General features: G+C 31.6%; 1 protein-coding gene across 5 annotated transcripts; it reads left to right on the top strand.

Annotated features, from left to right (window-relative positions):
- Positions 1-3,965: 3,965 nt before the first annotated feature.
- On the top strand, positions 3,966-25,716 carry LOC127738789 (protein numb-like). Of its 5 annotated transcripts, none has more exons than XM_052250165.1 (10): positions 3,966-4,271; positions 5,463-5,599; positions 6,012-6,086; positions 7,854-7,931; positions 10,382-10,528; positions 12,425-12,457; positions 15,682-15,877; positions 16,524-16,745; positions 17,256-17,453; positions 20,280-25,716. In XM_052250165.1, the coding sequence occupies exons 2-10, from the start codon at positions 5,471-5,473 to the stop codon at positions 20,651-20,653; spliced, it is 1,452 nt and encodes a 483-aa protein (XP_052106125.1). In that variant the 5' UTR covers positions 3,966-4,271; positions 5,463-5,470; the 3' UTR covers positions 20,654-25,716. The 5 variants fall into 5 exon arrangements, with proteins under 5 accessions (XP_052106125.1, XP_052106126.1, XP_052106124.1 ...); XM_052250166.1 differs by having other exon boundaries at positions 5,452-5,599; positions 10,382-10,522; XM_052250164.1 differs by having other exon boundaries at positions 5,452-5,599.
- The last annotated feature ends 1,197 nt before the right edge of the window (positions 25,717-26,913 follow it).

The raw sequence follows: 26,913 nt of genomic DNA, 5'->3' as shown, positions 1-26,913 counted from the left end.
ATGCATTGAAGACCTGTTGGTGGCCTTCTGCTGTTGTCTGTTCTGTGGTCGGGTTGTTGTCTCTTTGACACATTCCCCATTTCCATTCTCAATTTTATCTTTAATATTACAAAATGTATTCAGTCTAGGCAAAGTTTAATTAAGTATTTTTTTTTTTATTAAGTACTATTTCTCAGTACTACTAATAAGATTTTGTGTGAATTCAACTAATGTCATGTTGAAGGAATTTGGATTGTTATCTTACTTTTAGAACTTTATTTACATTTCTGTATGCCAAAAGAGAATGCCATAACGAAATATAAAACTATGTAAATATGCTTCATATAAGGACATTTTGTTAAAAAATATATCATCAACCATAATTGTAATAACATTTTGTAAAAAAAAGAATTAAATGAAATTTTCCCCTTGGAATTTTTGGGACACTTATATTCTACATCATGTTTATACAGTCACAGTTGACTTTAACTTCAGCCTTTTTGGCATCATAAATTTACCATCGTGTTTGAATAATAAATTCAAGAAAAGTTTGCTTTTATACATAAAATACAAATAGCTTTGTATGAAATATACAAAGTGTAAATTCATTATGGAGTTCAATGTTTGTTCTTTAACTTTTTACATGTTCTGGTTGACAGTTAGGTTTCATGTTATTAAAATTGAATGAATATCTGTTGCATTGGTACTGTGCAAACTTATTATATATGCCTTTAATAGATTCTTCTTCTCTTTTTAGGGAGTTATGATATTGTCCACTTCTTTCTACTTTAATTTTTGTAAACCACCTAATTTTTCGGGATTAACTAAGGGAACGACCATTTAACTTCAAAGGGGGGGAAAGGTTTTTCCTAAAAAAAATATTCTGATCCCCAATTTGATGAAAAAAAATATTAAGGTCAAGCAGATGACAAAAAAAGATATTCTGAATCCAGATTTTCCCCATACCTTATAGTGTTTTTGACTCAGACAAAAAACCATAACCCCCCCCCTCTTGAAGTTAAATGGATGCTCCCTAACACCAGAAAAATTTTCATTTTCTTATTTCATTATTTGCATAGTACCATGTATATTTAGAAATGTAAAATATTTATATGATGAAGAATTGTTGATAATTTTAGTTGTTTACTTGTTGGTGTGGAATATTACTGTGAAATCCATAAAATCATTGTAATGAGAGAGAGAAAAAATCAAATGTGATAATTAAAAAAAGTACATGTAATATTTTTTGTTCTTTTTTTACTTTCATAAATTACTTAAACAGTCCATGGCTCATTATTCAAACTTGTTGTAATAGACCCTTCATTGATTGAATTTGAGTCTATAGACAAGTTGTGTACCAAACCCAAGAATAGAATCACTACTACTGGTAGGTTTTCGCTGAGATACTTTAGTGTAGTGTTCAATCTAACAAATACAAAACCAAAAAGTAATCTTGATGTCAGTCTGCGATATTTAATGATGTTCCATATGCAATGGTCTTCAGGCATGGCTAAAAAATTTGAGGCACAAATTATTAAAGTTGCTTATGCGAGTCAAAATTTGTTCCTGAGAAAAAAGTTCCAGTGGAATAAATATCACAGGAAATATATTCTGGGAGAACTTTTTTCACAGATAATTCCTATATAATTTGTTCCATCTTTATAAAATAAGTTCCACAATTTACCTGGTGATATCAATTCTGGGTTTGTGAAATTTGTTCCTTACCTGGTGAAATAAGTTCCTGGTTTGTGAGATTTGTTCCTTACCTGGTGAAATAAGTTTCTTGTCTGTGAAATATGTTCCACTGGCTATACAAATTATCTTTTATACTGAGCATTGTCATCAGTAAGTTTAAAGTTATCATTCAAGTACATTAATATAAAAACATGTATTATATTGATAATGTAATAAATAAAAAGTGTAAACATCCAATATGGATCCTGTGGAGTATAGCAAAATTTTTTATTACATTCTCGATAAAAAATACCCAAATGTCACTAATGAGTCAGAAAAGAGAAGAATAAGAAAATTCACTCAGAAAAATTTTACTGCTAAAGATGAACATTTGTACTATGTTGAAAAGGACAAAGTGACTGATCAATTGATTAAAAGACTTGTAGTGACAAAAGACAAACTCGAAGAGTATTTTGAAAATGTGCCATGACCATAGTGGGCACCAAGGTATAAATAAAATTGTGAACAAGATAACAGAAAAATACTATTGGAAAGGCATTGTGTTTGATACTAAGAGATATGTTCAACAATGTGGAATTTGCCAAAAACAAAAAAAGAAGGCTAAAACCGCAATCCCAGAGCTAACACCTGTCCCTGTTGGTAAGCGAGTTTTGGGGAAGATAGGAATAGATCTGATAGGACCTTTCCTGACTCAACAGAAGCAACCCATTATCTTTCTGGAACTCAGTGGCGGATCTGGGGGTTGGGTTGGGTTGGAACCCCCCCTTTTTTGACGATCAATGCTTTTGACGGGGGACATATGGTTGGAAGCCCCCCCCCCCCTTTATCCTGGGTTGTGAACCCCCCTTTTAAAAATGGCTGGATCCGCCCCTGGAACTTTTTCACATTTGGTAAAAAAAATATAGTTTCAGAACAAATTTTACAGTTCTAGAACATATTTCCTTATAAAATATATTCCGGCCAATTTCCGGGTATATATTTTCTGTGATATAAATTCTGGTGGAACATATTTCCTATGAAATAAGTTTTGGCGGAACAAATTTTTTTGTTACACTCAATGCACAACACTACACAAGAAACACAAAGGCACATTTTATATGTCACACCTTTTCCAAAGTTATTCTACTGCTAAAGAATTATTATCATCTTGTGATTATCCTGCAAACATTATTGAAAAGTGAAAGTCTTTTCTAAGAACATGCTGCAAACTGTAAATAAGATTTGATACATGTAATAAGAAATGCAGGATAAACATCACTGAGACAACCTTACGAATACAAAACCAGAGAGTCATTTAGAGGTCAACATGCCATTTTTAAAGATCTACCATATGTAATGCTATGCAGGCTAGGATCCAGAAATGTGCCTGAGCAGAGGGAGGGAAAAAAATTTCAAACATTTTTTATGCCAAAAAATATTTTTTTGATTTTTGGTTGAGCACACTGGGTGCCATTTCTGAAGGTGTTACCTTCTCATATGTGTTGGACAAGGAAAACTAATCACTATTCTTAGTGTACAGGAATTATCATCTCCTCTTTGATGTTCAAATGTGTCGTCAAGTTGATAGTTACATCTGTATCTTTTCATTTGAAATAGTTGTTCCATATGAAAGATTAAAAGGAGATCAAGGGTAAAAATCAATGGGTCAGTAACCCAATAATATACTCACAGATTCTAAAAATGTCCAAGACATAATAAAGTCACTATATCAATATAGATATCCCGCTAATCCCTATTTTTGCCTATTCTAAAGTCACAATAGAGATAAGTGTTTTGTATAAAATTTCCCTTTTGATTGGTTCTCTAAATTAGTTTACTCTATATTCATATGATGCAGGTGTTGATATAAACCTGAGATTACTACAGCAATCTCTCTTCAAACTTGAAATCAACAATTTTATTTCTCTTGGTTCATCTCCTTTAGTTATCGATATAACCATATCAATTTGCCGTTTCAAAGTATAAAGGACTATGGGTAATCTCATTTCTTTTTACCCCAAAAGGAAAATAATGTTATGTCATTGGCTGAATTACCATTTTTTAGGATGTTTTATAGTAACCAATCACGACGTTTTGGTGTATGCTTTTGAAAATGTCGCAGGTCTTTTGGATAGATCAAGAATTTATATAATGAAGATCGTTGGATAGAATTAGTATAATTTACCGAAACCAGAAGACATTGTTATCGATATTGGCACTTATTTATTTTTAGATCGAATTCATACTTCCCGCTTTTATTACTTAGATAGGTATTTCCGATGACGCATGCGTACTGAAATTGCTCAAAGGATCAGTCCACTTCCGTTTCGATAATACAAATTTACCCACGCTAATTAGGAACTTCTTACACCTTCTTTTATGACAAAATTTATCTCAGAAGGCTCAATTTCTTAAATTGGAAATTTTAGATAAACGGACAACAAACTTGACCACGAATATGTGACCAGGACATCTGTGAAATAGATAAAAATTGACACTTGTCTCAGTGGTTCATTCATGAAAATGATAATTTTACAGTACACAAACTTTTAAATCACTTTCAATACACACCAGGCAGTTTTATATATAAAATCTTTCAGCATAAATTTGAATTGAAGGTAAGATTCCTTACATTTTCATATGTTTTAAATAAATTGTAAACTGTTGCACTTTGAGTTAAAACGAAAACAAACATGGCTGCCATAAAATTGACATAAATTTTTAACAAGTTGGTGCAGACATTTTTTTTATTCCTCATCACTTGGTTATCCCCAATCAATAATTTATAGGTGTTCACAGCAACATCAGCTTTATGAATGTCCATGTTGTCAATCAATATGAGTAATCATGTAAAACTCCTAATTACTCATACATGTTTATTGATGACCTAATTTTTGTCCCATCAAATTGAGGTGTAAGTATTTATAGGTATAATTTCTGAATAACATAAATGCAATTGTCAATTTATCCATTTTCTGAGAAAAAAAGATGAACCTGTCATGCCTGTATGTCAAACATTTAGTTGGCACACTATGGAATGATAAGAAATATTTGAATCTTTTCATGTACAGAAAGTGGGCAAGATATAATTCTTTTGACCCCCCTTTTTCCTATATTTCTATGCATATTCTGTCAACAGAGGGATCAAAAAATTGTATGTTCTAGGTAGAATGGGATTTTTAGTGCTCATGGTCCGAGATGAGCTAAATGTAAAAAATTTTATATAAAAAGATTAGTGGTTTTCCCAGCCTGTTACAGTGCTGTGGTTTTCAATGCAATGTTCAATTTCGATCTGACACTTGGTTGATTGGTACGAGATCTGTGATTGTGCACAGATGTAAATGCATCCAAAAGTCTTGAAAATGAATAAATGGGTTGTGGAAGTTATTTTATGTTGTCAATATGCAAGTATTTACCTGAAGAAAGAACTAGATATTTTAACAATATTTGATAAAAACTTACAAAGACACCACATATTCTGTCTCTGAACCAAGTTGTATTGCTGTAAAGTCAACATTTTGTATCAAGAAATGCATGTTATTTATTTCTGTTAGTGAGTTATTGCAGTAATGAAGAGTTGAGCACATAATGTCTGTGGGAATTTGATCCAGATATACTTCCCCATTGTTACAAACTTTTCATTGATTCCGTCTAAGGATTGAGATTCCTCCACAGTTTTGGATCCTGATACCCGGTTTGATATACTGTGCTATTTGTTCATGAAACATTGATATTTTTTTTTTGTAGTTTTAAATACAAATTGCATATGCCATACATGTTTTTGATTTATTTATTTAGTTCAAATATAGTTGCAGTAATGGAACGATTGAAGAAAAGACTGAGTTTTCGGAAAAAGAAAGACCATGTACCAGAATGCTCAAAACCACATCAGTGGCAGGAAGATGAGAAAAAAGTTAGAGATGGAACATGTAGTTTTCAAGTGCGGGTAAATATTTCATGTCGATAGTGAATAAATAGTTTTCATCAAAATTATATCACCTAGTCACAGTTGTTTGTTTTTTTACCTTTAATTTTGACGAACATTGATATTATAGCATACAAATTTTTAAACAGAAAAGGTATGAAAGAGTATATTAGGCTTCACTCAGTAAAAAAATATAATTATATTGTCTTGTTTGTGCTAATCTATAAGATTTGATGAGATTTAGTAGAAAAAAAAATTTCACAACCTTTACAATAAGTCATTTTACAAAACCTGCAATTCATTGCCAGTAAATAAGTATTGATTTAATGTGTAACTAAACCTTAAACTATCATGACACTATCTAGACAATTGGATTGCATTTTACTTTAACAAAATGTAACAAAACTAGATTTAATTGTTTGATATTTTACAGTATTTAGGTTGTATGGAAGTGTATGAATCCAGGGGCATGCAAGTTTGTGAAGAAGCTGTTAAAACACTTAAATCAGTAAGTATTTGATTGATCCAAATCCTCCCTTACTGGATAAAGCTACACCGCTACAGTTATATGTTCATGGTCTTTGAGATACAGAATTGACTGGTGTTTAGAGTAGTATTTTCCTATTATGTCTCTGTCTGTAGCCTTTTAAGGTTTCCCTAGAAATTCTTCATGATTTCCAGACTTGTCACTTTTACGGACTTACCCACCCAATTATTTTACAGAAGGAAATCTTTGGAAAAAGTATTTCAAACTATTATACACAAGTTGTTCCTTGTGACATTAGAAATTATGAGAAACCTTTTGACTTCCTCATTATTTGAATTAGTGAAAAATCCATAAATTGTAGTGTAAGGAAGAAATTTGTTGTCATGAAATAGCATAAGAATAGTACATACAAGATGATTTAGTAAAAAATATCACTCTTCCTGACGTTCAGTAAAACTAAACGATTTCTCATGCTGCTGGTTGAAAGTGGTAGCACTCAGATTAAATATCATATACATAAAATGTATTACATGTGTAATTTGTAGAGAGATATATTCCAGTGAATCACTTGAAGTCACCAGCATTCACTGAGAAAAAATGACCAAAAGTGGCTGATCACCTCATGTTCTGATAGTTCTGATACTTTTTATGCCCCTGCCGTAGCGGAAGGGGCATTAAGTTTTACCCTTGTCCGTACGAAGTTACATACGTACGTCCCAAAGTTGGTTTCCGTTGTCTTACTTTAGTTTGCCTCAACCAAATGTTATGAAACTTATACACAATGCTTATTATCACAAAACACAGATCAAGTTTAAATTTTGGTGGCGTTACTTTAACCGTTCTAGAGTTATGCCCCTTTTTTTGGAAAAATTGCTGAATTTTTCGTTTCTGTTCTTTGACTTTAGTTTGCCACAACTAAATGTTATGAAACTTATACACAATGCTTATTACCACAAAACACAGATCAAGTATGAATATTGGTGGCGTCACTGTTACCGTTCTAGAGTTATGCCCCTTTACAAATGGAAAAATTGCTGAATTTTTCTTTCTGTTCTCTAACTTTAGTTTGCCTGAACTAAATGTTATGAAACTTTTACACAATGCTTATTACCACAAAATACAGATCAAGTTTTGAGTTTTGATGGTGTCACTTTTACTGTTCTAGAGTTATGCCCTTTACAAACGGAAAAATTGCTGAATTTTTCGTTTCTGTTCTCTTATTTTAAGTTAGCCTCAACCAAATGTTATGAAACTTATATACACAATACTTATTACCACAAAACTCAGATCAAGTATACATTTGGGTAGTGTCACTTTTACCGTTCTTCAGTTATGTCCCTTTATAACTATATATGATGTGCAAGCGGGGGCATCATTTTGTGTCCCATGGACACATTTCCCATTTATTTTATTAAGCAACAAGATACAACTCATACACAATGCTGAGAGCCAGAACTAGCAGACAGAGGTCGAATTTGGGTAGCGAGTTGCTTACTGTACTAGAGTTATGCCCCTTTTTAACTTGGAACATTGCAAAGCTTGAGCGGGGCATTCACGTCCTCAGACACCTTCTTCTGTTATTTTTCATATTTGTCTATTATCTTCAAAGGGAGAATTTACCTAAACATGCTAAAGGAATCAAATCATTAATAAACTAAATATCATGAAAATCGTAAAATCTTTGAAAAAGGATTTGAAATATGAACATGTATTTATAAAAAGAAATGGTAATTTAAAGTAGTTAAATGCATGAACATGGTACTCATAGGTTATTGTGTTTCTTTTCAGCAATGTAAAGGGAAATACCAGAGAGCAATATTGTATGTATCTGGAGACGCTTTACGGGTTGTGGATGAAATAAGCAAGGTATTTGTGACAAGACTTAAGTCGTTTTTATACGACCTCAAAAAAATTTTGTGGTCGTATATTGGTATGACATTGGCGTCGTCGTCCGGTGTATGGACACATTTCGGTTTGAATAGGTAAATTAAAAAATTTTAAGTTCTTAGACCACATTCATTCTGTGTCAGAAACCTTTGCTGTGTCAAATATTTAATTACAATCCAAATTCAGTGCTGTATCAAGCTTGAATGTTGTGTCCATACTTGCCCCAACTGTTCAGGGTTCGACCTCTGCGGTCGTATCAAGCTGCGTCCCAGCGGAGCATTTTATTCCTTTTGGGATCAATATTTCTCTGTCAGCTGTGCCATTCATTCTTCAGTAGTCATTATCGTATGAATCCGGATTTCGGTCATAGCTGGTCCGGTTCCGATCAGTAGTTTAGTACAAATATTTCAATGGCGGACGAAGAAGAAAAATTTACAAAAATAAACGATGTTTGACACGCTATTTGGAAAGGAATATGACGTTTTTAATGCAATACATGGATAACAAATTTACTTCAGGCAAATTTCATCACGTTCTAATGAAGTAACGAACTTATTTTGCCGAAAATTAGAATGATTTGATGTACGCTCTCTAACAAGTACTGGGGCGGAATTGATAATTAATTGTTTTTATGAAATAACATGCTACCAACTTTAAAATGAATGCTTTAACCTCTTTTCTTAAGAAAATAAATCGTTTATGTCTTTGAATTTCTTTACTTTTTACTGAAAAATTGCTGTTTCATAGACTCGGTAAAAATTGAATATTGTCGATGACGAAAGCGACTGAAAGCGAGTATCGTAAACCACAGGGCGACTAGTTTCGCTTTTGAGGGTCAGGCAAAGCGAAGTGACGGACGGGAAAGTGACATCTTCGCCCTAGTCGCCTGGTAGCGTGAGCCCTGTACATGTCTCTATATGTTTCATGTTAGTGATTCACACTGAAATGTCTCTGTATGTTTCATGTTAATGATTCACACTGAAATATCTTTGTATGTTTCATGTTAGTGATTCACACTAAAATGTCTCTCTATGTTTCATGTTAGTGATTTTCACTGATACATGTCTCTGTATGTTTCATGTAAGTGTTTCATGCTGAAATGTCTCTGTATGTTTCATGTTAATGATTCACACTAAAATGTCTCTCTATGTTTCATGTTAGTGATTTTCACTGATACATGTCTCTGTATGTTTCATGTAAGTGATTCACACTGAAATATCTGTATGTTTCATGTTAGTTTCATGTTAGTGATTCTCAATTATATGTCTATGTTTCATATGTAATGAATGACAGTGTCCTCAATCAGAGAGTTATCACCTCTACTCCCTAGCAATCACTCTATTTCACTCTAAATTAACATGTTTAAGTGAATCTCCCTGAGTGTTCTGTAGTACAAAGCATGGTTCAATTAAGATCTTTTCTTTCTGAATAATCTTCTGTATGTTGAACGCTGTTCAATGATCTATCTTTTTGTCAAATCAAAACAAGATTTACTTTTCAAGAAGAGTCGACTGGGATTTTTTAACCTTAATTTTTCTCGTTATTTAAGAGCATAATAGAAGTTCAGACTATTGTAAAGGTGTCATTCTGTGATCCAAATACTGTAATTTTAGAAATTATTTGAAAATTAAAAAGAATGTGATTTCAGGAAAAGCTGCATAAAGATATATGTATCAGATATTTGAATGCAAGCTCTTATAAATGCAATACACACCCAAATGAATCAACAAAAACCTTGCAATAATTATTGAATTTTGTTATTTCAGAACATGATAGTAGATCAAATTATAGAGAAGGTGTCATTCTGTGGTCCAAATAAGAACCATGGTTAGACACGTTTAAGCTGAATTTTGTTATTTCAGAACATGATAGTAGATCAGACTATAGAGAAGGTGTCGTTCTGTGGTCCAAATAAGAACCATGGTTAGACACGTTTAACCTGAATTTTGTTATTTCAGAACATGATAGTAGATCAAACTATAGAGAAGGTGTCATTCTGTGCTCAAAATAAGAACCATGGTTAGACACGTTTAAGCTGAATTTTGTTATTTCAGAACATGATAGTAGATCAAACTATAGAGAAGGTGTCATTCTGTGCTCAAAATAAGAACCATGGTTAGACACGTTTACGCTGAATTTTGTTATTTCAGAACATGATAGTAGATCAAACTATAGAGAAGGTGTCATTCTGTGCTCAAAATAAGAACCATGGTTAGACACGTTTAACCTGAATTTTGTTATTTCAGAACATGATAGTAGATCAGACTATAGAGAAGGTGTCGTTCTGTGCTCAAAATAAGAACCATGGTTAGACATGTTTAAGCTGAATTTTGTTATTTCAGAACATGATAGTAGATCAGACTATAGAGAAGGTGGTCCAGATAGGAACCATGATTAGACCTGTTTAACCTGAATTTTGTTTTTTTCAGAGCATGATAGTAGATCAGACCATAGAGAAGGTGTCGTTCTGTGCTCCAGATAGGAACCATGAGAAAGGATTTGCTTACATTTGTCGTGACGGAACAACACGACGATGGATGTGCCATGGCTTCTTGGCCGTCAAGGAGTCCGTAAGTGTCAGTAGTATTTTCATTTGAAATTTTAGCTTGTGTCCAGCACAAAGCATTCTTCAAAGGACTTCTCAAAATTTAAGGTCCAGCGTTTGGAATGTAGGTTAGCTCATAGATTTCAAGGCCTGCATTTTTCCGAAAGAGTGTGTTATGTCATTGAAATGGTAATGTTATGAATACAATAGTAAATACATGGAATTTCTTCAATGGTTTGCTAGATTTCCCAGGAAAAATTTTGTAAATGGATTAAAAAAAGGAAGGAAGATAAAATGTTTAGTGTCTATGCTTGATAATCATTTATCAGTCCTGCACATAAGGTCATTTAAACTTTAAAAAATAAGGTTTTTATATACTGACTTCTAAAATTCAACATTGATTTTCTTATATTCTTGACAACAATTGTTCAATGATGCAGTTTTGTTGTCTCACCTGTGACTTAAGTTGCGGAAAGCAAGACATAGGGATTGCTTTTCTGGCGACGGCGTCAACAATTGTTAAGTTTTCTGCTTAAGTTAGTTCGATATGAATTACTTCATGTACTTGTGATAGATCATTGATATTTTGTATGAAGATGCACTGCTATCAGTACATATCAGTTTGACGACAATTTTGAGGATCTGCCCCCTTGGCCATGGTCCAGTGAATTTGATTTGATTAGCCATTTTAAATGTTAAGTTTTGTGCTTAAGTTATATTGATAGGAACTACTAGTGATAGATCAATGATAATTTGTGTGAAGTTGCATTGCTATCAGTACATATCAGTTTGACAACTATTTTGAGGACCTGCCCCCTAGGCCATGGTTCAGTGACTTTCAGTCAATTAACAATTTTCAATGTTATGTTTTATGATTAAGTTAATTTGATAGGAACTACTTACAATAGACAATATTTTCTATAAAGTTACATTGCTGTTTGTACATCTCAGTTTGTCAACCATTTTGAGGCCCTACCCACTAGTTGGTCCAACAACTTTGAATTAATTATCAATGTTGCTGTCCTTCAGATGGTCTTTTTCTGAATTTTATGCCGACAGGCGAGGCATATCTCTGTGAACATTTTATTTTGTTTAGTTATGATTATATTAAAGAAAGTCAATATTATTTAACCCCACCTACATGAATGCCTTAGTTTTTTTCTACCTTTACATATGATTTTCAAGATTTTATTATTTTTATTTTTAAATCAGTTATGTACCAACATTGACAATTTATGTTAAAAAAAAGGTTTTGTAAATAGTTATATAACTGTTATAAGGCAAAAAATGCTAAAAAGTGTAAAAAACAGTCTATGTTCTCTGTTTTGGTCATATTAGTGTCAGTAGATTTAAGCGCATTAAGTGTTGTTAGTTAGGGTAGTATTTTGGACAGATTATGATGAAACTTTGAAGTATGCTATCTATCACTTTTCTCTAATTTGTGTGTAGCATGAAATTTAATTGTATGTGTTACTTTCTTATGCCTTGAACAATAGAGTAGATGTTGTAACAAAAAACAGGTTTTTTTTCGCAACAGTTTTGTCCAAAACATGCAGAAATTCAGCCCTGCACATAATCTTTTACTATATTAATTTAACCTGATCATGTGTGGCGATAATAATAAGAAAAAAGTGAAAACTTTTCCCTCTCTAATCTAATTAATAAAACAAAATGAATGTGCTACTATTATTTATTTGATAATACAATGTAGTTTTTATTTTAGTTATGAAATTAATAACATTGTAGAAATGTACAACAAAGTCTGATGTACACCTTACATTGTCACTGTTTTCATTTTTATAGAATATATACTTGTATGTTAGAAATTAGTGAACAAAGCCAGAGCTATTTTTGATTTTTGTTCAGAAAGCTATATGTTGATGATTTTTAGGTTCAGTAGGTATTTTATGTTTTGTTTTTTATAAAGTTCTTCAGAGGCAGACACAAAAATAGACGTTCTGTGAGTAATACCAAGTTTCTGCATGCCTATGCTAGTAACAAAAGCATGTATTTAATACTAACATTGTTTGGTTAGGATCATAATAAACATCTTGATTATTTAGATATGAATGAAACCATTAGGCAGAAAGGTGTATATTACATGTTACATGTTGCTATAATCATGTGTAGATCTTTCATTAAGTCAGGTTAGGAGTAAGAAAGTTAAAAAGAATCGAGAGTATCTATTAACTCTAGTACAGAGTATTATGGCTATCTGGTTCAGTGTTGCACAAATTTTTAATTGCAATATGTACAAGGTTATAGATGGTCAACAAAGACAAAATTGACCCCAATAAGTAAAATTATAGAAAGTCAACAAGTAATAGACAAAATGGACTCCAATAAGTATAAAGATGGCCAACAAGTAATCGACAAAATTATGAACTATAATTTTGGTATTTTAAAACATTATAAACCATTAAAAACTTGTTTCTCATTAATCAATGATATTTTTTCATATGTTACCAACATCATAATCAATTTTTAACCTGCAGCTGTACATTGAAATTTGTTGAACATTGATGCAAAACATACATTGATATTGATAATATTATCTAGGTTGCTAAGGTTGATAATTCACATAAAATAGGGTATATACATGTATATAAATACATATTTCAAAGCAGTCTTATTTGAAAAATGTGCAGACAACAAAATATATTTTTTATGCATTGATACAAACATTTCATGTTGATTGTTTCAATAGAATTGAAGAAAAACAGAATATTACACTGCAAATTCAGAAATTATTGCGTGCATTTATTATTGTGATTACAGAAAAAGCTGCATACAAATATATGTGTCAAATTTCAGAATGTGAGTTATTGTGATACTAAGCCAGTCACATTGTTCGCAATAATAAAAATCTTGCAATAGTTTATGAATTTACATTAATTTAAAAATAGTAATCCCAGAATAGACGAGATGGTTCAAACAGTGTTTGCGGCATGTGCATACATGTATATCCTGTATGTACCTAATGTGAAGGGTTACTGGGCAGTGTGACACACTATACCCCAGTGCAGGAAATCATTTGGGTAGCCTGAATTTGGCTCTTGAAAAACAATCTGAAGAGATAATCCCATTCAAGAGACCAAAGGAGATAAATAGAAATTTTCTAAATTTCCAAGCAGCGTCTGGTTTATTTTAATACTGAGGTTCCTTTACTTGTTCATACTTCTATTGAAAGTAATGAGGCTGAAAATTATTTTGAAAGTTTAGACCTAAAAATAGTGTCAATTCCAACACATGTTAATGTCAAAATAATTGTTGTAGGCTTAGATTTAGAGCATGACATATTGTAAGGACACATGTATTTTAAAGAATGTATAACATGCAGGGAAAGATGAGAATGAAAGATCAAGAACAAAGGAAGAGAGAAAAAATCGTTTTCTTAGCAGTCCAACTTATCTTGAGCAGTTGCAAAAATAAAAAAATTGTTATCCTGAATTACATTTAATTCATGGATGAATGTGCTCTTTTTTAGCCCATAGAAATAGGCATTGAATGAGGGGGGGGGGGGGGGGGGGGGGGGAGGGGGGAGGGGGGGGGCATCTGTGTTCCATGGACACATTCCTCTTTTATTTAAAAAGAAAATGCATAATGCTCATAAGTTTTCTCCTAAGAGCCAAAACGCACCAATTTTTGTGGAAAATCACAAATTTAAAATACTCAAATCAATACAAATTTTTAGTAACTTTGATGGGTACAAATGATTAAATGGCTTTTATTCAGTGCCTTCAAAACAGCAAATTTCCCATCAACTTTGACAATTGATACCAACAAATATAGATGGATCCACAATATAATAGAATAAGGGAATGAATATTCCTAAAGATATCAATGTCCCTCATTTTGATATTGTTACATAAGTTCTGTTGACACATGAGAAATGCTTCAATATTCATGATATTAGAGTGAATTGGAATAAGGTTAAAAAAAAGAGTAAAATTTGTTGCACAAGTGTGCTGTATCATTTTGTTCAGGTGATTAATGAATCTCCCTTTAAGTATATTCTAAGAGGTTTTTGAAACATATAAATTTTTATTATATTGTACCTGCACTTTTTTCAAACATTAAGAATTGTTTTGTTTGTATTTATTACTCAAAGATGACCGTATACTATACATATAATACAACTTTGATCCTGTTATGCACCTAGGACCTACATTCCTGGATGATAAGGTTGTGTGTTGAATTGAAAAGAGGAACAATTGTTGATTCAGTTGAAGATATCTAGGCATTATTTTGTACTAGATTATTGACATTAAACACAAAATTTGAGCAATTGCCTCTGCAATGCTATTTTATTTGTGGTTTTAACAATGTTTACATTCAAAGAATTGTAAGGTTGTGTTGTTAATATGTGTTTATTTTCCACCATATGTGTTGGTCAACTTAATTGTTTAAGTAAATTTAAAATGAAGCTGAAACAGTGCACCCATCCATTTAAGTTGATAAGTAACATGTATATGTTAAATTATTAAAACTAATTACTTCTATCAATAATAAAAAAAAAAATATAAAATGACTAATGATCATCTGATCCTTTCATTTGCATAAACAAATCTTAAATTTTCTGTATAAAAATACACATTTTTATATATATTTCCTATATTAACCAGCCCATAAATGTTGTATTTACCCAGATATCTAGCTTAACATTAGCAGCACGCTTTTCTTTTCTTGAACACAGACAAAGATTCAGTGTGTGGCCAGTCTAAACAATATTAGAAGAGGAGAAAATTATGTAGATATATTGGTTAATGAAAATTCACCAGTTACAGTTTTGTTTATTTTATCAACTTCATTTATTTTATTAATATTTTTTTGTTTATTTCTTTCTGTTTATTACTTTATTGTTTACTTATACTGAATTAACAAACAAAAAATACTGAGGCTCTTTTTACTTCCATTTGTTCAAAATACTGTAAACCAACTAATTTTGGGGAGAAGTTTATATTCGCAAGTAGAAAAATAATGCAGATATTAATCGTCAAAAATATGTAAAATTTGCATCTTTCATTATTTTACTAAATCAAGTAAATTTGAAAATAGTGAAATTAAACCGCTGTGAAGTGGGGCTAGAAAGAGAAAAATGCGAAAAAAAAGTATCTGCGAAAATAAGTTGGTTAACAGTATACTTTGATTCAGAAGAATTGCATTGTAAATATATTTTTACAGGGAGAAAGACTGAGCCATGCTGTTGGCTGTGCATTTGCCATATGCTTAGAACGTAAACAGAAAAGGGACAAAGATGTGACAACTAACGTAACAGTGTCCTTCAACCAAGACAAAACCAGTTTTACGCGGATGGGATCCTTCCGTCAAGCTACCTTAACAGAAAAAATTGTTGACCCACAAAGTGCTATTATAGCTGGTAAGTGACGAAATAAGACATCAAAAATTGTTAGAATAAGAATTTGACCAGAATAAGCCCATCACCATTAGCTACACAACCTTAAGCCATGGTTGAATTTTAGTCACATTACATTTCCCTTCTACACACAGACATGGAAGCGAGGTTAGAAAGTAAAACTATTTAAATTGATGGTTGGTTAATATTTTACAAAAACTAAAGCTTGAACTTATATAGAAAATAACCAATTTAAGTGTTATTTATGCTTGGGTAGGGAGGGGTTAAGTGACCTCAGACCCCCATATATTTATTTCTGGAACATCCCTAAGACAAGTTAATGTGTAAGTGTGTGGTAACTACAGATTTGAGTTGTAATCAGACATTATCATATGTATTTAGGGTTATAAGAACGAAAGCTTTAGACCCAGTACATTATATAGTATTGTATGTTTATATGCTTGTATGAATATTGTTAATGCTATATAAGCCTCTTTAGGCTGGCTGGTATATTAGGATGCATTTTAAATTAACTGAATTTTACAGCTTTCTATGTATAATTACAAAAAGGGACCTAAGTTGTAGTTAGTCACTACTCAGAACAAAGTTTCAATGATTTTAGATGATTTTAAAAAATTTTAACATTTATAAAATACTAATTTCGTTATAGAACCTGTTCCTGTGAGATCAGTAGATAACCCTTTTGCGGTTGGGCGACCTAAAGCAACAAATGATATGTTGATTAGGCAGGGATCATTTAGAGGTTTTGAGAAGCTTCAAGAATCATCACCTTTCAAAAGAACAACTTCACTACGTCTAAGTGACCTACCATCAACACTACAAAGACAGAACGCCATAACGGACACATCACCTCCAAGACACCCAGGTGCTGGTATGTAATAGGATTTCAATTAGAGTTTATCATTATTCAAAACTGAAATTTCCAAAATTTTTGCATTCATTTATTTTATGGACACAAATGCAAGATAAGTTAATGTAATTTCAGGAAAAGCCCAGAGTCCCACAAAACAGAATATACCTACCCTTGAAGGTCATAACTCTGTAGATAGTGTATAAAAGTACATATATGTCATATAAGGTCATAACTCTGTGGATAGTGTATAAAAGTACATATATGTCATATAAACCCATTTCAGTAAAATATTATATGTTAAACATAAGATGCCTTAAAGGAGATAACTTTAATTTTAATAACAGTGATAAAAATATCTAAAAAGCTCTTTAGTCATGCTATTGGGTGAATAACACTTAAAATTTTACAGTGTGAAAATAAGAATTCTTTTAACGTGAATGACCTGTAAAATTTTGAGTTAGCTACCTCTTAACAGAAGATGAAATTTTACTTAAATATTGAACCAGACATAATAATGTTTAATTTCAGGTATAAATGAACCAATACAAGAAATGTCACCAACAAAAGAACAAGAGGAATCTATATCTAAACTGTGTCAACAGTTGTCACAAGGGTTATCTGCCCTTAGTAATGATGATCCATTTTCTAGCAATTTTCGGTCTTCACAATCAAATCATACTTCACCTGCATTCCAGAAAACACCACAACAAAATACTCCACATACAGGTGAGGTTCTTAAGTAACTTTGTCAAAACAAAATATCCCACATACAGGTAAGGTCCATAAGTAATATAGATGCAACAAAATACTCAACATACAGGTAAGGTCCATAAGTAATATTGATGCAACAAAATACTATGTCACAAGAAAATACTCCACATACAGGTAAGGTCCATAAGTAATATGGATGCAACAAAATACTATGTCACAACAAAATACTCCACATACAAGTAAGGTCCATAAGTAATATGGATGCAACAAAATACTACATCACAACAAAATACTCCACATACATGCAGGTAAGGTTCATAAGTAATATTAATGCAACAAAATACTACGTCACAACAAAATACTCCACATACAGGTAAGGTCCATAAGTAATATTAATGCAACAAAATACTACGTCACAACAAAATACTTCACATACAGGTAAGGTCCATAAGTAATATTGATGCAACAAAATACTATGTCACAACAAAATACTCCGCATACAAGTAAGGTCCATAAGTAATATTGTCACAACAAAATACTTGGTGACAAGGTAAGATCTATGAATACAATTGTGACTACATGTTCAAGGAAGACTGTCCATAAATACCACAACCTAATTAGAAGATAGTCTGCATATGCATAGAAGTAAGATAAATAATTCTCAGTCCTAGCACAGCTAAAGTTTATTCTACTGGCATGTAACTAAGTAATCACGGCATAAGTAAGGGTCATAATCTGTGACGTCACAAAATATGGTAATACCCAAAACATTAGGACCTTAGATACAATAACAATTTGTTAGTATAAGTAAGTCAATTTGAGACTTCAGTAACTATGAAATACTCAGTAAGATACATAAATACCATTGTCACTGAAAATTACTTTACACTGGTACAGGGACCACTTTGACCTATTTAAGCCTGGCGATGCAACACGCTTAAATTTCTAGTGCAATGCTAAAATTCCCTGCACCATGCTTATTTTATTGTCAGCCACACTTGAAAATTCAATAGGTTGAAGTTAAATTCCAGATATCCCTAATCCAATTATCATGTCAGTGGCAATTAAGAAATCTGATTAATATTAATTGGTGTGAACATTGCCTCAAGGGATGTATACTGCCGGCTGATTACATTACATGGTCTCGCGTGGTTGAACAAGGTGACATCTAGTGAATGATCATGATCCAGTTTCTTCAATTTGAAAAGTAAAAATTGTTTGCAAACTACCGGTATTCTAAAAATGCAAATGCTTTACTGTACCTTAAATGGAATGTTAATATCCAAACTAAATTAATAAAAGCAGTAATCCAGAAAACAAACAAATGAATTCCCTGACCACTTGTTCCTTTTGTTGACAACCATGTGACATGTGCTCTTTTGGCGGGAAAATACTGGGGAACACCTAAATAACAGACAACATTGTTTGATTCTCTCTGCTTAATATGTTCCTTAGAATGATCTTACAGCAGTAAGTTTTAAATTTTGATGTTTAAGGTGGTACCAAACACCTTGACTAAAATTAATTTGGCTTTTTTTATTTTCATGAAATTTTGACAAAATATTTACTTTGACCCTTTGATAAAAATATATAAATTTCACAAAACTTGACCCGCACACTTTATCTGAAAAATTTCATTGGATATATAGTAGTTTGACAAACACTAATTTTGATCATTGAGATGCTTAATATTTCCTTAACAATAGAAAGTGATTAAAACCTTCAGCTGATTTTTACAGAGTTATCTCCCTGTAGTTTTATATACCACCTTAACATCCTTCTTGTAATTAGGGCCCTGCCTAGTGGCGGGTCGCCTATAGTGATCAGTCTGTCCGTCCGTAACAAATTGTGTCCGCTCTATATCTAGAGAACCGTTATAATTTCATACTTTATACTTGACATGTATATTAACCAACACCAGAGGGTGTGTCAATGTTTGTACAACTTCCTAGGTCAAAGGTCAAGGTCAAAAACTTTGGTTTCAGTTGTCAACTGTTATTTACAGCGGGGCCCACAGAGATGGCTCCCATCTCAATGATGTTTAGTTACTTCGAGTATTTTGAATGTTGACATTAAACCTCTCCTCAATTTAACACAATGAAGGATGTATTAAGCTTTTGACCAAAGGAGGAGATGCAATTTGGAGTTCGATTGACTCTAAAATAAGTTATGTTATAACTAATAATGTTGAGTTTGAGGACTTTAGTACAACATAGATAATTTTGCATGAAACCAGTCTTTTTAACAGGCACACAGTCCTCAAATTACTTAAAAACAGTAAAATGAAAACCAACACAAATTATTTACTTACCCCTAAGATATTCACACAGGAAGAATAGCATTAGTTTATGATCATCTACCTTCTTAAAGGCTAAACATTATGTCTAGGAATGCTTGTGCTCTATGTTAACTGCCAAAATGTTCTTGAAATAATCATTCTTTTTGCATAAAGCAGTAAATCTTGCAATTTACGGTACCATATGGCTATAGCTTCAATGCCATTATTTTAATATACCAATGGTATAAGGTAATTTTTTATTATTTTTTTATAAATTTCTTGTGTCAATCCACTCAAGAATGTTCCTTCTCATCAGTAGAAGTGTATATTATTGCTAACACAACACTCAATCAATAAGCAGTCATGAAAATGAAGAGTGTTCTTGTTTGACTTCAATATATCTTTGAATAAACAAATTGTTTTGAGTATACTGCAGTGAGATGGCAACCCTACAATTAAATTCAAACAATTTTGTTTGATAGTAAAAATATATGAACTCCATTGTAAACAACATCAAATGTTTTATCTTTAAAATTTCAGCTTTTTTATCTTTAATTTTTCAGCTTATACAAAGCAACCAGCACCACAACCTGGTACCCAACAAACAAATCCTTGGGCTCCTGTTTGGCCCCAACAGACTTCTACAAACCCCTTTTCTGTGCCTCAAGGATCTGTGACTAATGGTGTTCCACAACCTCCCCCAAGGGTACAACAACATATGCGTAGTCATTCCATAGACAGTGGGGAATTGTCAGGATTTCCCAGGCAATATAATAAACCATCACTTTCGGAAATGTCCAGTCAACGAAGTTTTCAACAAAATGGTAGTGCTTGGTCTTCATCATCAGCGTCGGCACAAGGTGTAGACCCTTTCGATGTGGCATGGGCAGCTAAGACTACAAGTAAACAAAGTAATCCTTTTTCGGCAAAGGTTTAACAGGACCTTATAAACGTGAAGTTTTTATTTTTCATATGGCCAAGTTATACTAAACACAAGATTTACCAATACCTCGGTGCATTTATTTGTGCTTATGTACATATCAGTGTCTACAAATTTCAATGGTATAACTTGGTCTTCAGGATTTCAGGATTTCGCTCAGAAAACACCATCTTCATGCAACATATATAGTTATATTCCTTATATGCTGGAAACAAGCGATTCAGATGAGAAAATTAAATTCTGTTAAATGAATAATGACAAAAAGATGTTTAGTATTAATATTCAGAGCATCATCGGAAAATTGACTGCAGAAGACTATATGGTATTCATCTCCATTTAAGCAAGAATTCATAGAGAAGTAATTACTACTTAAAAAGAATGGAAGAACTCGTAATCAGCTACCATTTTTATATGTAAACAATGAGACCATTAATGGCTCCAATTTAAATAAGATTTACTGCAGGGTTGGGTAAGAGTATTTTATTCTTATTATATAGAAGTGTTGTTCCCATAGGATACAAATCTGTGATTTTTTTTATTTGCATATAAGGTGCTTTTATAAATAAAAACCCCTGTGTACATATTATTTAGCACCATATTTGTATATTTTACACCTATATATGTGACAGTATTTTAGTTTTTTAGCTGGTCTAATTTTAACCAGACATTTCGGTCCTGTCACGTACATAGTTGTTTTCTATTTTGTTATAGGTTGTTGGCTTTATTTTCCTTATTTGATTATTACATGGAAAATAAACCGAATAAAGGTTGTTATTGATATCATGCAAATTTTATAACATTATTTTATTTTATCGCTGAGTTGTGATCATTATTGTTTTTGGGGTCCAATGAATTTTTCATCTTTATATATGTTAAATTACAAATTACACAATATATTCTAGAAATATTTTTTATGTAGAATTCTTATGATTTCTCTGATAACTGCATACTGATCTTTCTGTCCAGACAAGCATAAATTATTAACTTCATAGAATTTCCTTTAAATGAATAATTTGTTACTTGGTTCAAACGTTAAGACTGGTTTTTATCATGGACCACTCTTCATTATATGATTAAAGCTGAATGAAGATAATTTTTGATGAGAGGTATGGAATGACTAGACTTACAGTTGTTCTGCAAACCTGGCATGGCCAATTATTTTGTGCCTACATTGAATTTTTATTCCGTTTTTTAACAAGAACTCGATGTTAAAATGCTACACCCTGTAACAAATTAATATTTAGAAAAAAACAGGTTTCCAATTTTGGCAATTTACTGTCCAATATTTTTTTAGAACATAGCGCAGGTTTTTTTTTTCCTACTAGCTTTCTAAACGCCTTATCAAATAGATGTTATAAGTTTGACAATCATGTGCTAGTAGATTGAATTTTAGTACTTGCAGATATATAAAAGCTATTATCAAATAGTATAAATTTCTAATTTATTTGTGATTTTATCTTATTAAAGAAATAACATACATGTTTTCAGTCAGAACACCAACAGATTCATTGATATAATGATATTTGTGACTAAAAAAAATAGGTCCTCTGTCAGAAAAATTTTGGATTTACATATATTTGATTTGACTGATTTATGAATAATGATCCAAATAGTTTCTCTTCTTTCATGTTTTAAGAAGGATGTCACTCCTGCAAGCACTGTTATTTTTTATGTTTAAGAAGGGTTGTCACTCCTGCAAGCACAGTTATTTTGGCATGGTATGCAGTTATCACTGATATCGGGTATAAATAATTAGTTATGATTAGAAAATTTATACAGGAACTGCATGGTTTAAATTAAAAGTTAATCATTCTAAAACAATATTTTAGACCGATTTCAATTTGAAAAACTGTTGTGGCAACAAATCTTGAGTAAAATGAATAAATTCCATTAATTAAAGAGAGAGAATTTGAATATTCTCCCCTTTTGCAGTTCATGATGAAGGCAGATAACTTGATAAGCTTATTTGAGTTTTATTTGGTTTTATTTTTGTGCTTTTTTATAGGGAGAGGGGGAGGGGGGTATTTCAGAGAAATTACAGACTTTGTAGTGTTTTGAAATTGTATAACGTTATTTATTCATGGAGTATCTTGGATTGAGAAAATTGATTAAGTTTTAGTGTAGTGGTTCCATTTGAAGACTTTATCATACATATATCATCAGTCATTTATCAATCAGATTGATTTTACTGACTTTTTTTCCATGCAGTTCCTTTCAAGGTCAGTATATGTGTAACAATCATTTCAAAGTCAATAGATTTTTGTCATACTTATTTTTTTATACTCGATGTAAATGGTTATGTTAATTACCTGTGAAAATAATTTTAAAATCTTATATGTAATGCATTTTCTTTTAAGTTGTATAAAAGCCTCTTTTTTCCTTCAGTAGATTCATTTGAAATTCCTTTCTTGAAATGCAAAAAAAAAAAGATTTATAACGTGTACAGGGTAAATGAGTATATATATGATTTAATGAAGTTATACACTATGAAGTACTGGAAGAGACTTTTCAGCATTGATTAGTCTTATTGATGTTGATCAGTTTGATAAGTCTGATTGATGTTAATCAGTTTAATAAGTCTGATTGATGTTAATCAATTTGATAATCTGATTGGTGTTAATCAGTTTGGCAAGTCTGATTGATGTTAGACAGTTTGATAAGTCTGATTGATGTAAATCAGTCTTCAGTGATTTTTGAGATTTTTGCAACAGGACTATCTAATGTACATTTATAGCTTATAGTTATTGAAGAAAGTCAGGTGATATGTCAAATTGAAGAATATACATGTATATTAATATTACCACATTGTAATATCTTACATCAGCATGCTTTATTGTGGGATGTCTCTTTCTGTACTGTATAAACCTTGTTTTGTTGGATTTTCAATCATGTAAGATAATACTAAGTAGTCCTATCTGTAATTTTTTTTTAATCTATTTCAATGTTTATTACATCAAAGCTCTAGGAGTATAACCTATCTTAACATAAGTTTTGCTTCAAATAATGGAAAAACAAGCCAATAATTGTCCATAAGCATTTAACTCAGTGTTCTTCCACAGAATCTGGTAGCCTGATTAATAGCATTCTATACTTCATTGTTTTGTCTGTTAACATTTCTATCAGTTATAAAAGTTATAATAAAACTTCATTAATGATACATGCCCTGCCTATTACTTATTAAGATTAGCCTGTCTTTCAATTTTAGGTTTAAACACCCTTTAAATAACTAGTGCAGGATTAAACTGAAGATGAAGTGTTAACAGAAAGATTTGTGTATTAAGCTGAAGTCCAGATTCTTCGTCTGTCAGCACAGAGGAGACTATATATATGTTATATTAATGTAAAAGTTTACCATGGTGTATCAACATTTACTTATATAAATCAGTATTTTTTTATAAGAGGCAAATAGGTTGACTTTCATTTAGTTACTGATCCTTTGTAGACAGTTGTTCGTTTGAAATTACTGTTTAGTTTAATATATCATGAAACACGCCAAAAATTCTTCAATTTGAACTTCAATATCTAGGGAGGAAATTTATTGACTCTGTCGTAATTATATTAAGGTAATACTATGTAGAATATTTTTTACAGCTTTTATTCTCCATTCCCTTCTAGTGCATTTCTTAGCTATCTATATTAATTCCATCAAAGCTATTAGATTTTGTATCCGTTAGCAAAATTGAAATCCTTTTGCCATGCTTTTCGATTGAATTTCATATCAGGTAATAGAAATGAAATCTTTTTGCCTCACTCCTGTTTCTAAAGAATAGGTCCAATTTTTTTTAGGTTGCCTTATTTTTTTAAGGACAAGATTTTCAAGAAATATAAGATTGTGCTTCAAGTCTGTACTTCGTATGTTTAATATGAAATAGAGGCTCTTGTCAACGGACATATATCCAAAGATCATTCATCAGACTGTTAACATTCATACATTTCAATCATAATTGTTAGTTAAACCATTTATATACAGTATAATAACTTGAAAATAAACAATAAAATCACTTCAGAAAATCAGCTCACCAAGTCCCTTCTCTTGCCTCATCCAAAAGTTATAAATATATATATATATATATAAATAGTTATATATACATACATACACAGGTTGTTGTAGAGTTTTTTTTTTTTTTTATATAATATCAAGGTTGTATTTTTTCATTACACTATATTTTAAAATCTAACAATTATTGGGATTAAGATGTGAAACTTTTTATTTCTTTAAACTGCAATGGTGTTTTTTTTTTATTAGATTATTATTATGAACTTTATTTTTATATTTTATGAGATTGTTCTAAATTAATAGATTTTTCTACTATTATAGATTTTACCATCTTTTTTTTACTTGTTTGGTACATTTTAGCAAAGTGTGGTAAATCGGCTAGTGATTTTATATTTCCTGGACTGTAATAGAAAATGATAATATCATGGTTATTCATCCTTTGCTACAACTTTAAAATTTAAAAGGGATTATGCTGGAAAGGTTAGAGAAAATGAATTTTGTTGCATTCAGTCTTTAAGTTTTTGATATTTCAATTGTTGCAGGAAGACTGTTTTCCAAGAAATATAATTTTTCATCAAAGCTTTATCAGTATTTACATCATTAAATTATTACTGATATGAAATGATTTGGTTTTCACAAAATTGAAGGATTTTAAATGTGACAGTTTGCATATCTTTAAATTAATATTTTCTAGTTTCTAACTGTAATTAGCTTGCTCTAAAAAATTTAGATACAGTAATTTTATTCCAGAGTTAATGAAGGTCTTAAACAGCAAACCCAAACTTGCTGGACCAAATGTTTAATAAAATTTAGATATTATTGGTATGATTTTAATAATTGTCCAATGAACTTTTGTCAGACTTGTACATTGTAAATAATGTTTATGGCAAATAACTGACTACATGTCTGGTAATCCAACCAGCATTTTTACAAACTCTGTCATACAATAAAAACTCTTGTAACCAGGAAATAAAAGTTAAATGTGGATTATTGTTGTTGGCTGCTGGTCTGAATTGATTTTATCATATTTATATTCTACATAAAATAAACTTAATCATGCAAATACATTTGTTTTTATAGACATCCCTTAGCCCTCCATTCTCCATTCCAGAATTGAAAGGATTGTGAGGTGTTTCATTGTTTTTTTTTCTCCAAAATTGAACTGTTCACAATGTTTTGGTGTATGCTTTTAAAATTTTACCCAGAATCCATAAGGCCAAACAAAAGTATATGTCTGTTTAAGGTTACATCATTAAAAAAAATAGGGTAGGTAGGTTGGTATTTCCATTTTATTTTTTGTGACATGATTTTGATTCGTGCGGTCCATCTTGCCGTGGACCGAGTTGTCCATGGGCTGAGTTTACACATATTTTTAAATGATTGGATTATTTCCTTTGTTTATTAGTTGGAAAAAATGGCAACTTTAACTTTGCTTTTGACACGAGTTCAGATCATTTTTATACGACCGCAAAAAATTTATATATAGATTTAATAATGATATGGTTTCAATAGGTAAATTAAAAATTTTTAAGTTCTTAGACCACATTCATTGTGTGTCAGAAACCTATGCTGTGTCAAATATTTAATCACAATCCAAATTCAGAGCTGTATCAAGCTTGAATGTTGTGTCCTTACTTGCCCAAACTGTTCAGGGTTCGACCTCTGCGGTCGTATCAAGCTGCGCCCAGCGGAGCATTTTATTCACTTTACGATGGGAATAAAATGACTTGGGGTCGGCAGGTAACTATAAACAGACATTTATTTTTTTTGCCTAAGTTTAGCTGTCAGAATCTGAAAGTTAAGCTTTCAATATGAGGGGAATATTCATTGAGGATGAACATTCTAGTGGAGGGTAGATTTGTTGGAGTATCATTTAGAAGTTTCATTTATAGGTCCATTTTACAGAAATCTATACTATTGCTATTATATTTAATTGCAACATGTGCCTTTGTGGTCGAAGTAATTGATCTACTGTATCACTAGCGTGTCAACACTCAGATTGTGAGTTCAAATCCTGCATGTGGTAGGTGCATTGAACTCCAATCTTAATTGACTAGGATTGTCAGTTTTCCTATTGTAGTTTAGTGGTTTTCTCCATGCACTCCAGCTTCATCCATGAATAAAAACAGACTGCCACTAAAAGAACATAATAGTGCTAAAGGTAGCATTTAACATCAATCAATCAATCAATCAATTTAAATGCAACACATGAATAGTACAGAATTTTCAGGACCATCCGAGTTTCTAGAATACTAGAATT

This window comes from Mytilus californianus, unplaced genomic scaffold, assembly GCF_021869535.1.
Source record: "Mytilus californianus isolate M0D057914Y unplaced genomic scaffold, xbMytCali1.0.p SCAF_4, whole genome shotgun sequence".
NCBI lineage: Eukaryota > Metazoa > Mollusca > Bivalvia > Mytilida > Mytilidae > Mytilus > Mytilus californianus.
This window is presented reverse-complemented; position numbering and strand designations above follow the sequence as displayed.

Coding starts and splice junctions, on each gene's coding strand:
- LOC127738789 (XM_052250165.1), top strand. CDS start 5,471: ATGGAACGATTGAAGAAAAGACTGAGTTTTCGGAAAAAGAAAGACCAT. Junction 7,932..10,381: donor TTGTGGATGAAATAAGCAAG/GTATTTGTGACA, acceptor TGTTTTTTTCAG/AGCATGATAGTAGATCAGAC. Junction 15,878..16,523: donor ACAAAGTGCTATTATAGCTG/GTAAGTGACGAA, acceptor ATTTCGTTATAG/AACCTGTTCCTGTGAGATCA.